General features: G+C 39.0%; 1 protein-coding gene and 1 long non-coding RNA gene across 3 annotated transcripts in view; one reads left to right on the forward strand and one right to left on the reverse strand.

The window, feature by feature from the left end:
• The window catches only part of DOCK2 (dedicator of cytokinesis 2), a 167,157-nt gene extending 158,391 nt beyond the window's left edge, over nt 1-8,766 (forward strand). For both annotated transcript variants that reach the window (XM_062629202.1, XM_062629203.1), the window contains exons 48-52: nt 1,795-1,922; nt 3,621-3,801; nt 5,121-5,241; nt 6,422-6,564; nt 7,957-8,766. In XM_062629202.1, the coding sequence (XP_062485186.1) occupies nt 1,795-1,922; nt 3,621-3,801; nt 5,121-5,241; nt 6,422-6,564; nt 7,957-8,031 (648 nt within the window). In that variant the 3' untranslated portion in view covers nt 8,032-8,766. The remainder of the gene's footprint in view (nt 1-1,794; nt 1,923-3,620; nt 3,802-5,120; nt 5,242-6,421; nt 6,565-7,956) is intronic.
• The window catches only part of LOC134169018 (uncharacterized), a 230,071-nt gene that overhangs the window by 138,587 nt on the left and 75,000 nt on the right, over nt 1-16,484 (reverse strand). The gene's annotated exons all lie outside the window — the stretch shown is intronic.

The raw sequence follows: 16,484 nt of genomic DNA on the forward strand, positions 1-16,484 counted from the left end.
TTAAACAACAGTTGCCTTGGAAAAATATTTTATGTTGTTGCTTTCATGTTGATGAGTTTATAAAAGTATTTTTCTTCTGTTTTAAGGGAAAAAGTAGCAAGTTTCTAACCTAAATTTTGGATGTGTCCCTGCCCATGGCAGGGAGGTTGCAACTCGATGATCTTAAGGTCCTTTCCAACCCTAACTATTCTATGATTCTATGATATTGTGCTGTGTTACAAAGCATGAAAATGATGAAAGTTCTATATATTCATCTGAGTGTTTTTCCTATTTTCAGTCCCATGCCACCATCCTTGCAATAATAAAGAGGTTGTAATCTACATTTAGCAATATTGCTAATGCTTGAACCCTTCAGCACTCTTACAGATCAGCACTTCAGCAAAAGCAACCTATTTATAAGTTTGCAAGAGCAGAGAATGTTCTTTACAAATGGCACTGCTGCCCTTTTGCCATGTCTTAGACTCTCTGGTGGCTGGCCTGAACTTTTCACTACCAGAAAAGAAAAATACCCAACCAAGCTGTGCAGCTATTGTGTCTGTATCTCAGGATTCCAGCCATTCAAAGGATGAGCAGCATGTAAACTCACTGCATGTAAACTCTGCAAAACACTTGAAAGTAATTCTTGAAATAACAGATGTTTCCCAGTCTTCTGCTAGATATTGGTCTTAGTGAGAAATGACAGCAGAAGCAAAGTGTTTGGGAATTTGGCACAAGAAATTACACATGGATTTTTAATATTTTCTGGACAATCAGAACATACCCCTGTACTTTTCATATGAAATGTTTTTTGAAGTTGTTCATATCCTGTTTATAGGATAGAAATTGAGGGAGGTTGGAAAATTAGTTTATGATTTGCATGCATGGGGAAATTCTCCAAAGCCTGTCCCATATCCCGACACTGATGAGCTAACTCGAGAGAGATGTGCCCACCCAGGAAACACTCAAACACAAAAAGAGAGAAAAGCTAACTGCACTCCACAAATTTAGATCCCAGAAGTCACCCCTGATTAGAAAGAAAACAGTTCTAGAATTAGCAAAGAAATGTGACCCTTGTGTGATCTTACTAACAAGGGTAACAGGAAGACATTTGGAATTAAGTCAGATTGTTTCAGTTAACTTTGTACCAGGCTGCAAAGTTTAATAAGCTTTAATTAAGCTTAATATTTCCAATGTGACAGCTAAATCTTCTTCAAGAAGATCTGGAGTGGTATCTCCTTTTTCTCCTTCCACTGCAGAACATACATGTACTCTTCAACCTTTGCAGAGAGAGTTGGTGCTGCTTGTATGGATATGTGGTGACATGCAGAGGAGTCCTGTTCTTCTTCTCTGGCTACTAGGGCAATATTAATTCTGTCCAAATTTGCAAACATATAATTTAAAAGGCCACATTAACATACAGAGATGGCAGAACCTGTGGTCTTGGAGACAGAGCATGATTACCATCTTGGAGCAAGGACTAACTAAATCCATTTACCCAAGCAAGTACATTAATGGCGTGCCCCAGGTCTGATCAAAATAAGATCAGCAGACACTGTTTCTCTTAATTTCTTTTTCAAAACATACAGTTTATTATGGCAGTTGTAGTTTGTTTAGCTACTCACTGTGTCATCAAGTTTGGGAGGTCTTAAGTGTAAGAGTGTATTCAGCCAGAAGGTAATTAATGATAGCAAATAAGTTCTTCCATGACAAATGTGTTAAAACATCTGTACTATTGTCAAGACCTAGTGACAAGGGATGAAATGAGGTTCACACCAAGTTGTTTGATAGAATGTGGTTCTCTTTTCCATCCTACAGCCAGATTTTGATGACAAGAGAGTAGGACGGCCAAGGTCGATGCTGAGATCCTATCGCCAGTTGTCAGTTATTTCCCTGTCTTCCATGAATTCAGACTGCAGTACTCCAAACAAAACCACTTCAGAAAGGTTGGTTATGAATACAATACACCTTTTCTTTCAGTACTGTTTTTTAAGCAGTTTTATGGGATGAAACTAAAAGACATTTTTAAAAAGTCATTCAAGGATAAAGACCATTAACAGTCTCTTCAGGCTATGCCAAAATTATTTTTAATAGTAGCTATCACTTCCTCCAGGCTTAGAGCCTCAGTATTGCAACCTTAATACACAAAATATACTCAACTCTCACTGAAAAACTGGCATTTCATTTTCAGAAGACAAGTGTTTTAAAATCTAAGTGACATTTCAAAAAATAAGAAAGCCTATAAAAAGAAACTTTGCAAGTTTCTTTTTCTACAGCTTTTAACTTAATGAGCATCTTTTTGCTTGTCAAAATTGGAGAGGAAAAGGACATCCTTCACAAAATTACTGGTAAGGAGGTGGAACATTTTAGTAAAGCCTGCAGTAATGTGATGTTTGCCTAATCTGCTTGTTTAACTGCAGCACTGGGAAGCACAGAGGTTGAGAGGACAGTTATAGGTATACTGAGTAGATTTTTCACTCAGAAATTGTTTTATTTGCTTTATAAATTATCCTTTGGGCACACTGAACTTCTTCCCAGCCAAGGTACATGTAAAATGGATCTTGCTGAGCAGTGTTTCATTGTGATTTTTTTTCAAACATCTGAACTCCTTTTCTGATTCCTTCACGTTTTAGAAGTCCAAAGGTGTATGCCTCTAACTTAGAGTGCTCCTTCTTAAGATACCCCTCTGTTCTGGCATGATTTACGGTCAGTTTGTGGTTTAACACTACTTCAGTTTTCTGAGCTGCCTAACAAGATGTGTAGTATCACACATTATGAGAGGCCCCAGGCTCCTATTCCTGCCCCTCAGCTTCTACTCAAGTAGGGTGCAGCACACAGCCATGATTTGTGTCACATCTGCCAGCCCCAGGTCCCTAGGAAATCAAGACACCTCTTATGGAACCAGACAGCTGAATCATGCAACTATTTTCAATTCTTATGATGCTGATTTATTTCTAGGAAGCACAGGTCAATAGATTCACCAGGCTGTTTCATTTATCAGTTTTTATGTTGTAAAATAAGTTCAGGAGGGGAGTAAAGTAAGTTCAGAGGGGGTAAAGCCAGCACCAATTTAATATCTGTTTGTTTTTTTTTTAATTAAAAATGGCCTAATTTTTGAACTATAAAAATTAGAGGAAGAGGAGGGAGATTTGGGTTTGTTGTTGTTTTGTTTTGGTTTTTTTTTAATCAATTATATGTTTTGCTGCTCAGTCTGGTGAAATAAATAGGAGAATACATTTAAAACATGACAATAAATACTCTGTTCCACTGTTTTCAATAACTGAAAGAGCATGTCAGCACCATCATCACTGCACGTAAACTTGCCATATGAGCTCTTAACTCCATTTAGTTTAGTTCTTAAGCTAATGCACAAACCTTTAAAAAGGGATTTGAACTCATATTAATATTTTACATTCTTTGCAAGATTTTAAGACAAGGTCATACCCCCTGAAGGTATTTCCTTTGTTTCTACAGTTGCCAGCTGAAGTACATCGTATACGTTTTGCCAACAGTTTGCAAGGCTGCATAGAAAGTCAAAGGAAAGGATGACCCGCATTTATATTTCATGGGGAAATGACATCAGAATGCCAGTGGCTTTTAAAATATCACTCAGCAACTTGTACTTTTTTCTTTTCCTCCTGCAGCTTTGATCTGGAGGTAGTGCTACCAAAGCAAGCAAAAGCAGAATCAGAGGAGACTGCTCTGCAAATTAATCCTCACCCTGAAGTCAAGAGGAGAAAGTCCAAAAAAAGAACAAAGAGAAGCAGTGTGGTGTTTGCTGATGAGAAGACATCACCTGATATCTCTATGTCTGACACAAAATGTGTATGTTACTGACTTACAGTAGTATTTTATATTCCATAAAAAGGAGGACATTACTGCTTTGCATAGGAAAATATCTAAACCCACATAAAACTGCCACAAAGGGAAATATGCAGGATGCAGAGATGGTCTGCCCTGCTATGAATGAAACCTGCGAGGTGCTGAGGAAGAAACAAATCAGACCAAAAATCAGAACATCTCCTCTTGCTTATGATGACAGATAATAGAGCCCTGAAGTTGCAAATTTTGAATCTCAGTTAGCTTAAACTGGGGGTACTGCACTGGGCAGGTTCAGCCAGCAGAGAGGCAACTGCCTGTGCTGCCATTTCATGGCAGCTCTGCAGTCACGGCTGTTTGGGAAGTGATGAGCCCTGAACATTTTGTACCTTGTTATGGAATATGCAGCTGTTAGGAAACTGCAAGCTTGCAAACAGTGTTCCTTAAACAGTGCCAGACTGAAGTTTGGAATCACTGGCGTCTCTCGTTCCACAGATCATCTGGGTGCTTTTATTGCACTGCTAGATCATTAAAATGACTTATGGACAGAAACAATTTTGAAAGGTGTCCTCTTGCTATACAAGCCCTATGGAAATTAAATTGTCTGGCAACAAGAGATTGTTCAGTTCCATGGGGAGAGCATAAGTCATTTGATCAAAAAAAAATTGTAGGAATCATCAAAGGTAAAGTGAATTCAGTAGAAAGCTAAGATTCTTTTGGGGAACAAGGAGAAGCTTATGGAGGTTGTCTTAGACTACATGTCCTCAGACAAAAGAGCGCTATATAGCACAGTCATGCTTTGAGAAGCATTAATATCCAAAACCAAGCAACACCTTTGTCCTGTGATTATATTAGGTAACACACACCTTGCTGTGGGAATCTCACTGCTTACTGAGTCACAGGATTTTCTTTCACTTCAGAAAAAAAGTGACAATCTTGCAGCAGCCAAGGGGGCTATGGAATTGCAATAGTCAGAAATGTATTCAAAACTTCATTTTCCTTTGCAGATCACAGCCAGAGCTGTCTGATGGCATTATTCCACAGATATGATAGGAATATCATATATAAATCATCTCCCAAATCATGTCATATTTTTAGCTAGTATATAATATTTGATGTGGACCCAGTTCTAATGCTTTTAGTTACTTTTAGTTTACTCCGCAAACAATCCCCAAAAGGACTTGGGTTAGGCATAATAGTTTGGTTTTTAGTTATTTTCTTTTATGCTTTTCACAAAATCTTGTTTTGCTTGCATCTTTGTTGCTCACATCTCAGTTCATCATTAATGGACTTTGGGTTTTTTATTGGTTTTCTTTATTAAACAGGTGTTGAGGAAATATGAGTTCATGAGTGACACCAACCTCTCAGAGCATGCAGTGGCACCTCAGAAAACATCTGTCCTCAAGCAGATGAGTCCTGTCAGTCGTTCTATGCCAGTTATTCCAGGTAAGCTGCTTATAGTAAGATGAGAGTTCTGCACTTTTTTGTTGCTGTGTTAAGGAAGCAGCAATAAAGGATTTGGCTCAAGCAGAGCAGGTAGTGCTGTCTGTGACTCCATGCCTCTGAGACGGAGATTACAGTAAGTGTGTATTGTGTGCGTGGGCTGGACTGCTGCTGCCACTGCTTGTTGACACTGTGCTGCCCAGTTCCAAAAGCATTGCTGCTGTCACTGCTTGTTGACACTGTGCTGCCCAGTTCCAAAAGCATTGCTGCTGCCACTGCTTGGTGACACTGTGCTGCCCAGTTCCAAAAGCATTGCTGCTGCCACTGCTTGGTGACACTGTGCTGCCCAGTTCCAAAAGCATTGCTGCTGCCACTGCTTGGTGACACTGTGCTGCCCAGCTCTAAAAGCACTGCTGTTGGAGCTCCAAATTTGGCTTTGTTGTACAGTGTGGGCATTCTTCCTGCCTTGAAAGAGGAAAGCTCTATTCATCTTCCTTACCCCTCACAGCAGAGGGCAGCATTTGAAATGGAAAGAGAAGATCTGTGCTTTGGCAGATGAATATCCCCAGAGGCTGCCCCATAGTAGGGTTTCAACTTCTGCTTTGAATGTTAGAGAGGAAGCCTCATAAGCCTCCCTCACAGGAAGAGGAAGGAAAAATAGCATAAGCCTACTAGAAAGACTGACAACTGCATGGCAGAGAAGGGGAAAGTGTAACTGAAAGTGGATCTCATTTCCAGGCCAGGGTGTGTAAAGAAAATGTGCCCCATTTCCATGTTCTTTACCCCCTACTTCTTCCATAGCATATCTCATTTCTTAGCTTGCACTTCCTCTATCCCTCTCATTGTCCCTATCTTTCTAGACGCCTTTAACAGACATTTAGCACAACACAACAGACTGTCACAGCCCACTTCTTTTTCATGTATTTATCTATTTTTAATTCTTTGACCAGATTGGTTCATTATTTCACTATTCAGTTTTCATGTGATGAAGTTTAGCGCTTCCCCTCTAAACTTACTAAGTAAGCTTACTTACTTTTGTGTTCTAAGGATTTAGTTACAGTAAAAATATCTAAATTTTTTCTAGCCATTGCAGTAGCTCATTATTTTGAATTCTGCTTTGTCTTACACTCTGACTGCCCTGTTTTGGTTTTGTTTTGTGCAACCAATATGTTTCTGTTCTAAGGATTAACCCTGACGGTTGGCCCTGTGGCACCTGACGAAACAATTGCATCACACAGGTTGAGTCAACCAGTGTTTCCTACCACCTCAGATGGTGACAAGAAAACCTTAAAAAAGAAGAAAGTGAACCAGTTGTTTAAAACAATGGTAAGTTGTGTGTGCTTATGGGGGAAGGAGAAAGTGTTGCTTCTTCAGGAATTCTAGGCTGTGAAAATGAAGTCATTTTAAAATAACAGAAGATTATATGTCAAACTCTTCTTCCCTCCCCCCCCCCCCCCCCCTTTCTGTCGTCAAAGAGAGAGGTGGAAGCTCTGTAGGGATGCAAACATGTGCCTCTGGCTGCGCTTGCTGAAGCACGGGGGTACATCGGGTGTTTGAAAAGCAGCTCCGATGTGCAGTTCTGCTTCGGGACCACAAGAGGTCTCATGTGACCTAGTCATTTACTCGGATTTGCGTTTGATAACGTTTATTAGCAGCAGAGGAAAGCGATTGTTTGTTGCTCGATTTAATCACATGGGGCAATTAGCACAGGCAGCTGAGTAAGGTAAGCGTAGCATATGTGGCAAAACATGCACAGTGTGGTCAGTCTCTGATAGCAGAGATGCTGCTTTCGAAGTAGGATTTAGCTTATGCTGGAATAGTTAATGCTGCTCAAAACAGGTTGCCTTTGAAGTAGAAAACCTCTCACTCATTTCTGTGGAAACTTCCCGCAATTAAAACAATTGATTAATGCATCGTATGAAAGCAAATGATGTATATTCAGTGCAGATATTAAGATTAAAATGTTAAAAGGTTTTCCTGTTCTTTCAGGTAGCGGGTGACATTTAATGCAGGTGCAGGTAGCTACTGATAGGCATAATGCATAAGCATTCTGTGACACCTACAATGTTTGATGTATCAACTTTGCTGATTTTTCAAAGCTAAAGTTAATTTTGTTTTGTTTTAGTTTATTTTGCTTTATTTTGTTATTTATTTTTTTTCTGATGGATAGGTTTCATTGCTATCCATTTGTTTCAGCAGTGTTTCAAAAAAATATAAATAGTGCCTTCTGGGACAACTGAGCAACATTTAGGAAAATCTGCACTTAGGTGTGTTCATAATAATATTTTCCTGGTAGGAACAAAATTAACCCATTAATTTGAAGTCTGTAGGATTTCACTTCAGTTTATCACGTACTTGTTCTTTTCAGACCCCAGAGTAACAGCTTTTCAGTGTGATCTCATCCAGTCTCATTTAAACCTAAATAGGATATAAAATGGCCCTTTTTATAAGTCTGAAAAAGGACTGAACAAAGCTACAAATCCACTTGTATAGTGCTTCACAGCACAAGTCGAATCATGTGGACAGGTATAAACACAGGTTTATGGCTTTGTGGAACGGAGAATTAATTCAAAATATCCAGGATTTGATCAACATAATCTTTTCTCTAGCCACAGCTTGAGGCCGCTAGCTAGTAATTAATATAAATATTACCATACATACTGAATCCAATGCAGCAGTCATTTTAACATATGACACTCTGTTCCTCTTGTTTTCCAGCGCATTTCCAGAGTTCTAGAAGATGGAAAGCAGTCTGTGGAGCATTATTTCAAATCTTCATCTACAGATCTGTGATTGAGTCTGTTACAAGACCACTTCTCAACTGAAAATAATTATCTATACATACATCTCCTATTTTAAAGTCCCAGCTACTCTAAAGAAAGTTCACATAGATGGCTAATAAAAAATAGGAACAACACTATTAACAAGCTCTGATAAGTGACTTGTGATACATATACAGGAATAACATTTGAAGAAAATACAACAGGATGTGTCCACCAGGACATGCAACAGAAGTTCACTGAGCCTTTGGGCATAGAGTTCAAAGGACATTGGGTGTTTCCTGATGACAAAATTTATTCCTCAGAAGAAAGATGTATTAAAAGTCCACCTACAGTGCTTGCTGTATAATGTAAGTCAGATCCTGTTCTTTTCAAAGAGGACAGAAGTTACATTTTTTGTAGCTGGTACAGACACATTCCAGCTATCTTTTAACTATTACTGGCAGTGTAGTCAAGGCAACAGATGGCTCAGCACAAAATAGCCGCTGACAATGTACTCTGTTTCTGGATTTACAGTCCTTGGATCCCTCTGCTGCTCCCAACACACTGCTCTGTATCCTCAGTCTTTCTCAGGGTGATGTCTGTGACTCTGACACCATATGCCTGAGTTATTTTCAGAACAGTGGCTATCATGTTGAAAACATGGGCAAAAGTTTATTTACACATGTATGAGTCGCTATTACATCCAGCAGCACGATAAACAAAAGCTGGTTTTTTGGCTGTTCATCAATAAAATGTTAAAAATTTATTTGCCTTGAACGTTTCTCCCTGAAATCTCTAGATATCATTGATAGGAGGTAATAGTTTCTTACTGACAGCAAATGGAATTCTATAAGTCCAAGTCTTCTGCTTTCAAAATTGATTTTCTATGTCTCTCCAACTCATGAAGTAGAGTTGGAAGATGATCTCTTGTTGGCATAAAGCTACACGGCACTGCACGTCGGCATCTGAGGATTCTGTAGCCTGTCGGTTCTTTCTAAAGGCAAGTATGTTATCCACATATAAACATGAATAATCGATTTTCTTTGTTCATCCCTCCATGTTTCAGATACCTACGCGGGTTTGTATTAATAAAATATGACCATGAGTCATGCTGTGGATGGTAGAGGCTGGCCTTGCTGCCATTTGCATGGATATGGGAAAGACTGAGAGGTTAAAATTGTTCCTTGATGAACAGTTGAATCAATGGGAACACATCTTTGGTTTGTTCTGAGCATAACTATTTCTATAAACACTTTTATGTTCAGCATGAATAATTGATGTAATGAATTTAGCCTCTCTTTGCAAGTTGTCAGTGTGAAGCTGTTTTCTACAGGAATAATTAGCAATTGTTTTCTGTGAAAAGTTTGAAATGTTTGCCATTGGAACTAATACTGTGCCAAGAAATACTTTTCACTAGAATAACCATAGACAGCAAACCAAAATGGGGCCAGTTTAACAGTAACCACAGTATTTGCTGGCATGGATACTGAGGGACTTCTTGTTTCACTTGCTTTTTGCAGAAAATCCTGTGGTACTGCTGCTGAGGAAGCACAGAGGAAGCACAAAGTTTTTCTAGCAAAACAGCTCAGTTTAATAGAGCAGGTTATCTGGGAGTGGAAGTGAAATGTTGAGGGGTGCATCATCTTGCTAACCTAGAGGAAGAGAAGAGAGGGTACTAAGGTTGTCCTTCAATACTATTTGCAGATACACTGAAGAAATACAGATATCACAAACTAAAATATTCTAAAAGACAAGGCTTTTTTTTCTACTGAGAATGAGCAAGAAAAGGATGATTTAGCAATTGTTTCTTCTTTGTAAAGATACTTGTTGAAGGATTTCTTTTGTTTATTGCATATTGCAGCTATGTTTTCATGTGAGAGTGAGAGTTTTAGCTCAAGCTGTTATTATAAATTCTAATTTAAGTACTGTGATGAAAAATAAAAATGGTCAAAGAATGAAAACAAATACCAGGAAGGCAGGAGCCTGTCCGAAGGAAGTTTGGTGTTGAGTCTTTAGCTACTGGTGCAAGATTGATACGTGTGTTTTGCTTGGGGTTTAGTATAATTTTTGATGAAAAGCTTAGATTCACCAAATTTACCAAATATCAGCAAAAATCCTGATGGTTGTCCCACATCACGGATTTTCTTCTTCTTGCCAAACCAGTTTTTGATCTGATTCAAGCCTGAAATCCAGTAAATCAACTTTGCAGCAGAGCAAAATTAACTAAGAAAAGAATAACTGCCAAGAGCAAGGCATACATGGGACTGGAATTTTAAGGGTGTTTGGACAACAAGCTCCAGCCATTTACAAGTTCCCAGGAACTGTGGATCCTGGGGCTTAGTCCAGCTAAACAACATACTGTGAAGAATAAGTGATGCCCTGGGATAGCAGAGTAAAAGTATGGCAATCTGGCAACACCTCTTTGAAATCGTAAATCAGCACCTATTGTCATTTCTGTCACAAGCTGAACAGGTACTGCTTGACATTGCATCACACACAGTCTGTAACCTTCTTTGTTAGACAGTGGAAACTGAGAGTAAATAGAATTGTAGAATGGTTTGGGTTTGAAAAGACTTTAAAGTTCATCTAGTTCCAACTCACATTGGACGTAGTGGGTGCCATGTTGGTTATTCTGTATGGAGTCCACAGGCACATTAGGCGTCACTGGAGCTCTTTTTTCATTTGCCTTTTTGATATTCCTTGGTCTGGCTTTTGGCTTTTTCTCTAGTTCTCTAATTTGTTTCATCCTTTCTTTAAGGATTCATTAATTCTGTATTCTTACTCTCTGTCTTGGGACACCAGTCTTGTGTGGGGGAGAAAGAGGATTGTATTTCTTCATAGTTTCAGAAGTGCAGAATATAAAATTAACAATTTCCTCCTTTTCTAGCCTATTCATAGTCGATAGATGGTCACAACAAGCAAGTTACATTAACTCAGAACAGTATGTTAAAAGAAAGGCAATACAGCATTGTAGACTTTCCCGGGTGTGTTACTAATGCATCACATGAACCTTAGTAGTGTAGAAGACTGAGAATGTGAAATGTGTCTAATTTCATCATGCTTAAATTGAAGCAACCTTGCGCCATCCTGGTCTGTGGAGAGCAGACCTCATATAATTGACATGGTGGACTATTCTGCTTTCCACAAGAGGTTTGAGATGCAGAGGCAGTACGCTCCCACAATTACTAAGACAAAGAATCTGTACTATACAGCTTCCGTAAGAACCTGGAAAATTCTCCATTTCCATTCTCAGCCATCAAGTTGCCTGAGCGGTGATGAGGAGTTTCAGCACCAGCTAGTAAATTCTACTGTGTTTTTAGGCAGCAACCATTTTACTGTAAAAACTGGCTGAAGAGCAGCTCCTAACCTGAACTGGCAAAGAGCAATAAACCCATGCCAAGCATTTGTTCACAGTTCTTAGAAAAGCAGGGAGTGGGCAGACAGGTTAATGCTTTTATGACATGTTACTGAAGTTACTGAAGTGTCAGTGACAAAGTGGATTTAGAGATTGAGTTGCTCCCTTTAACCCATTTGATATATACAGCTTTTGTTGTTTAGCTACTTTGCTGCTTGCTTCATTGCTAGTGGCAATGATGGAGCAGAGGCTTTTATTGAATGAGTTTAGGGTATGTGTGAAGAATCCTGCAAGACAAAAATCTGGAATGATGACAGGAAACTGCTAAGAGGACTTGGATGATCTGACTTGATCAGTTTGAATAAGAAGTATCAGCAACTCTACAACTGAAGTCTGATTAAATCACACAATACAGTCCATACCCAGAGTCATAATGAGATTTTACACTGATTGTAATAATGAGTAAAAATCTCTGCTTTGGAGTATGATAAATCCATAAATATTTTATTGTACTTACAGCTATAGAGATTCTGGATCAAGCTGTTCACTAATGTCACAGTATTGCAGCAGCTGTAGCATGTCAGGCCTTATTATGAGGGATTTTTTATTTCAGCCCAAGTAAGAGCAATGGAAGCATCTTTGAAATAATGATAGAACTTAAATCACTAAGAGCTTGCCAAGCTCCCAGGTAGGTCTGTTCCACCCTGATCATGGGATGAGGGTGCTTTTAAACAAGAAAAGCTGTTAAGCCAGCTGTTAAACCTGATTTTAAACTCTCAAGGGAGGGCAGGAGAAGATGTTTTGTTTGTTATGATATCTGATTTCTCTTTAAGTCAGGTCCAGGAGTTGTGTTTAAAGCCATCTAATTACATCTTTCTCTATGCGAACTTGCTATTCTATTTTAAAGGATATTACTTTAACCATCATGAAAAGACTAAAAGATCCTTTTTTGTTCAAGCTTCAGAATAACTCCACCAAACAAAGGATCCTTCTCATGTAGAAATCAAGAGAATTCAGCCAATTTAAAGCCAAACTGTGTTTTGTGTCATCTCTTTTTTAAAACTATTTCTGAGGAGTGAAAAATAAAGTTTAAGGATCCTTTTCCTCATTGATTTTTGGAAGTGGATATCCCCATCTTGTTACATGATTATTTTTTTTCTGAGGAATACGGAAGTCTATGGAATAAGTTTGCAGCCATCTCCAAACCTGGATGCCTTGGAGTAGTCACTAGTATTATAGTACTTCTATTTCCCTCCCAGAACTGAGTTTCTGCTTGCTCTTAGGCATTCAAGGTCCTTTTGAAAGGGAGCATTGAGCAACATTCCAGGGACTGCCCTCAGTTGTAAGGACTTCAGCATAGGCAGTGTTTGCTGCTATGAAGTGAGGAGAGTAGTTGTTCTTTATTGACTCAGTCTGTAATTTTCTATCCTGATTTGCTACTGTAATGCAGTGTGTGCTAAAGATTAACACTGTAAACGAATAATTGCTCTGCAAACAAAGCTCATGTAGGCCATGGATTCCATAAACTTTAAAAATGTTACATAATCAGGATTTTAAAGCAAGGACAGTTTGATCTGATAGGATTTTGGCTAGAATTATCCCTTTCAGTATAGGTCTCTGACTTCCAGGATAGCAGAAAGCTCCATTGTGCCATGAGTGATCTTTCATATGGCTGACCCTAGAATTAGACAGACACTGAGTGTTCGTAACAAATACAGTTTCATGAGTATTAGTGGAGGTCCATATGTGCCCCAGTGTGCATGGGTGTATTCAGCCTATCTTTACTAACAGGTTAATGTGAGAGGCATGAGGGGTCTCTCATTCATAGTTAACACTTCATAGGCCTTCCCTTTACCTTGAATTAGTTCAGCTGATGGTAGCTAGCTGCTGATGGTGCTGCAATGGCTTTAAGTTGTGATTGATTCAGAAGGCACACGAAAGTTGACGGGGATCAGAAACTAGTCCTTTAAGGTATTTATGCCCTGAGTTGGGCGCTGACTGCCAGAAAAAGGATGGTCATGTAGCAGGAATCTTCCACTGTTGTAACTAGAAAAGGTCTAAAAAAACCCTCTGTGTTTGACAGATATATTGAGGGATTTTCCCAGAATGTTTTTTAGACCCAAGAAAAGAGCCCTGGGTAGAGTTGCTTTAGATGCAGCTCTTTTAGCTGGGAATATCATATTTTATCATACAATAAAGCATGTGAATACCTGGATTTTACAGATACTGAGAAACATGAAGTCCTTACTACATGACTTCTCAGTCATGCTTCAGTAGTGCTTTGACACGCTCACTCGTACTAATGCACAGTGCCTGAATTTATAGAATCTGTCTTAACAAACGCATTTAGACTTCCTTCACGAGACAAGAAAACAGTACTATTGGAGATCAGTACTGGAAAAGAGAAGAGCAAAGGAGGCAATCCTAAAAGAAAGACAAAAGTCTCTAAACTTACAGAATTTTTTGCGCAGGATTTCAGAGCAAATGAAGGATTCTAATATAAAAAATTTACAAATGTTTGCATATACAATTGGTTATTTTGACAGATCCCAGAATTAGATCTAGAACTATGTAATACTGGTAAGGGGCCAGCGATCACGCCAGTGTAAAAACCTGTTGCGAAGTTATGTCTAGGGGAGATCGCGACTGATTCGATATATTTCCCAGAATTGTCACTAGGGGGAGATAAGAAGTTGCGATACTTTGCGATATAATGGATCTCCAACTACCCAGATACCGGAAAACTGAAGTGGAGCAACTGGAAGTGCAAGGATTATTAACACTGTAAATCATCTTATTCACAAGTTAGATGATCTTAGTTTACTGCAGTTAAACCCTGGTACATTAAAACAAGTTTATCTATGACTGGGTGTGTCTGTAGAGTAGTTCACTGCACTTACTTGTTCCAATTCACTTATCAGGTTTAGTTGTTAATTAATTTTCGCCAAGTGTTTGTGTTGTGTAAGTACCAAAGGGCGGAGAACATCGTGAACGGGGGGGGGGGGGGGGGGGGTGTCTGAAAAATCCTTGGTTCTGAAATGTCTTCTCAATAAGATCTCCATTTACCTTGTGGAGTGGGAGGAGCTGATTAATTCAGACAAGCAAATACCTTGATGCTGAAATCTGACTGAAACAGAAGTTTTAGCATGTCACTTTTTCTACTTTAAATTTTAGCATGTCACTTTTCTTCCTTTGTATAAATCCTGCTGTGCCTCTTGCTGAAATACACAATAATTTAAATTGTAAAGGTGTTTGGAAAGGTGCACAGTTTAATTTCCATGGTAAATACTATGTTCATACATCACCTCATTTGATTTTAGCACCATTTATTCGTGGTATGAGCAGATATTTAGTGGTAAGCATGAACATATAAGCAGATAATCTGAAACAGGCAAGCATTTCAGATGTTTGGAATTTGGTAGCAGCAGCAAGGTTCTCCAAGTATGATCGATTGAAGTATCTCTAGCTGTACTCATTTCCCATAGATGAGAGATGCCTGGGATTCTAACATGAGAGGAATTTGCAGCCTATGCTCTCCATGTCTGGCTCAGACTTGAGGTATCCCTCTGTGACAGGGCTGAGCATGTCTGTGTATCTAAATGCAGCAGATCTCATGGAAGCCACCCACAGCCAAATGGAAGCTGTAGGTCTCTTGCCTGCCTGCGGCCTGTCATGATTTACATATAAGTCAGGGGACATCTAATCCCCTCTGCCGTATTATCTGTGGTAAGAAGGTGGATGGCTTTTGTTGAAGCAGGAGTTATGACTACTTTTATTGCACAGTTCTCATAGTGAGAAAGCAGCTATGAGCCCTCATAAGGTTTTACAGTCTTCTAAAACCCCAGTTATAAAGTTCCTTTAAAAATCCGCAGTGGTTTCCTTCTGAAAGACTTAAGAAGTCTAAGGGCATTCTAGCATTGCAGCATTTATGGCTCATATCCAAATGATCCTGTCTTTTCCATTAATTTAATGTTCAACCTGCATTTCTCGATATAAAGCCCAGTTCCCTTGTTTTGCAATACTGTAGTTTACATTTTGTATGCTTTTGGAAGGACCTTGAGATGACATTGTTTCACCTGCTACACCTTGTTTCTTCGGATGGTGTAGTTTATTTTGTGGGCAGACAATTACTGGAGTAAGACATGAGGATTTCTACATGTAATCTCCTAGACAGCTGAGATTATAGATAATTCATTTTTATGTGAAAATATGTTATTGATGGATATGGGAATGTTTCTGATGTCAGTGTGTGATGTGTTTGAAACAAGGTAGGCTGCTTGGTAAACTGAGTTGGAGAGGAACTCTTTCCTTTTAAAAGCAGTTTTTCCCTCATCTTTGTTACCACATGAATAGCTTGTATGAACTTTTCTTCAGCAAGGTGTTAAGCTGTGATAATACACCACAACTGGGGTTATACACAGTCTTAACTGGCAATATGTATCAGGATCAAGAGTAAACAATGAATTGAATTTCTGATGAATTAGTAAAGTACCTGATGCAGACTGCTTTATATTGTCTATATGAGGGACAAATGATATGCAGGATGTTATAGAGTTGGCCAGGATGAAGCTACTACTACAAAATCTGGTACCCGTGTGAGCTATTAGAGTGGGTTTGCACTATGTTATACTTTGCATCATGCAGGCATGGTACTTTTGATTTAAGTTCTCTAAAACAGTCACCCTGTGAAACAGCTTGCTGACTTAAAGGTACTTGTGAGACTAGCAGGTATCATGCTTTATTTTGCTTTATTGTTTTGAAAGATCCAGTTAAGAAGGGAAGTATGAGTATCTCAGTCAAAGCACTACAAATGTGTACAGCATTCTGCATATTATTATCTAGTTTTTGACACCTGTGCTTCTGCTCCCTGCTGTGTGCTGGTGTGTATGCACCTCTCCCAGGTCACTGCATTTCAAAAGCACTGGACAGGTTACTTTGGAGTCTAAGTGAAAATGCTGAGGAATCCCATTTTTAAAGGAATCAATCTGAACTTTTCATAACCCAAGATTTCAGGCAATTATGTTTTTTTTTGTTCAAGGGCAATGAGTGTGAAGAAATATTAATCTTGGCTGGAGCAGAGAGGTACGTAGGAGTTGATCTAAAAAACCCTTATGGACATCAACAGTTTT

Source organism: Pezoporus occidentalis, unplaced genomic scaffold (assembly GCF_034315485.1).
Source record: "Pezoporus occidentalis ecotype Australia unplaced genomic scaffold, CSIRO_AGI_Poc_V1 ctg33, whole genome shotgun sequence".
NCBI lineage: Eukaryota > Metazoa > Chordata > Aves > Psittaciformes > Psittacidae > Pezoporus > Pezoporus occidentalis.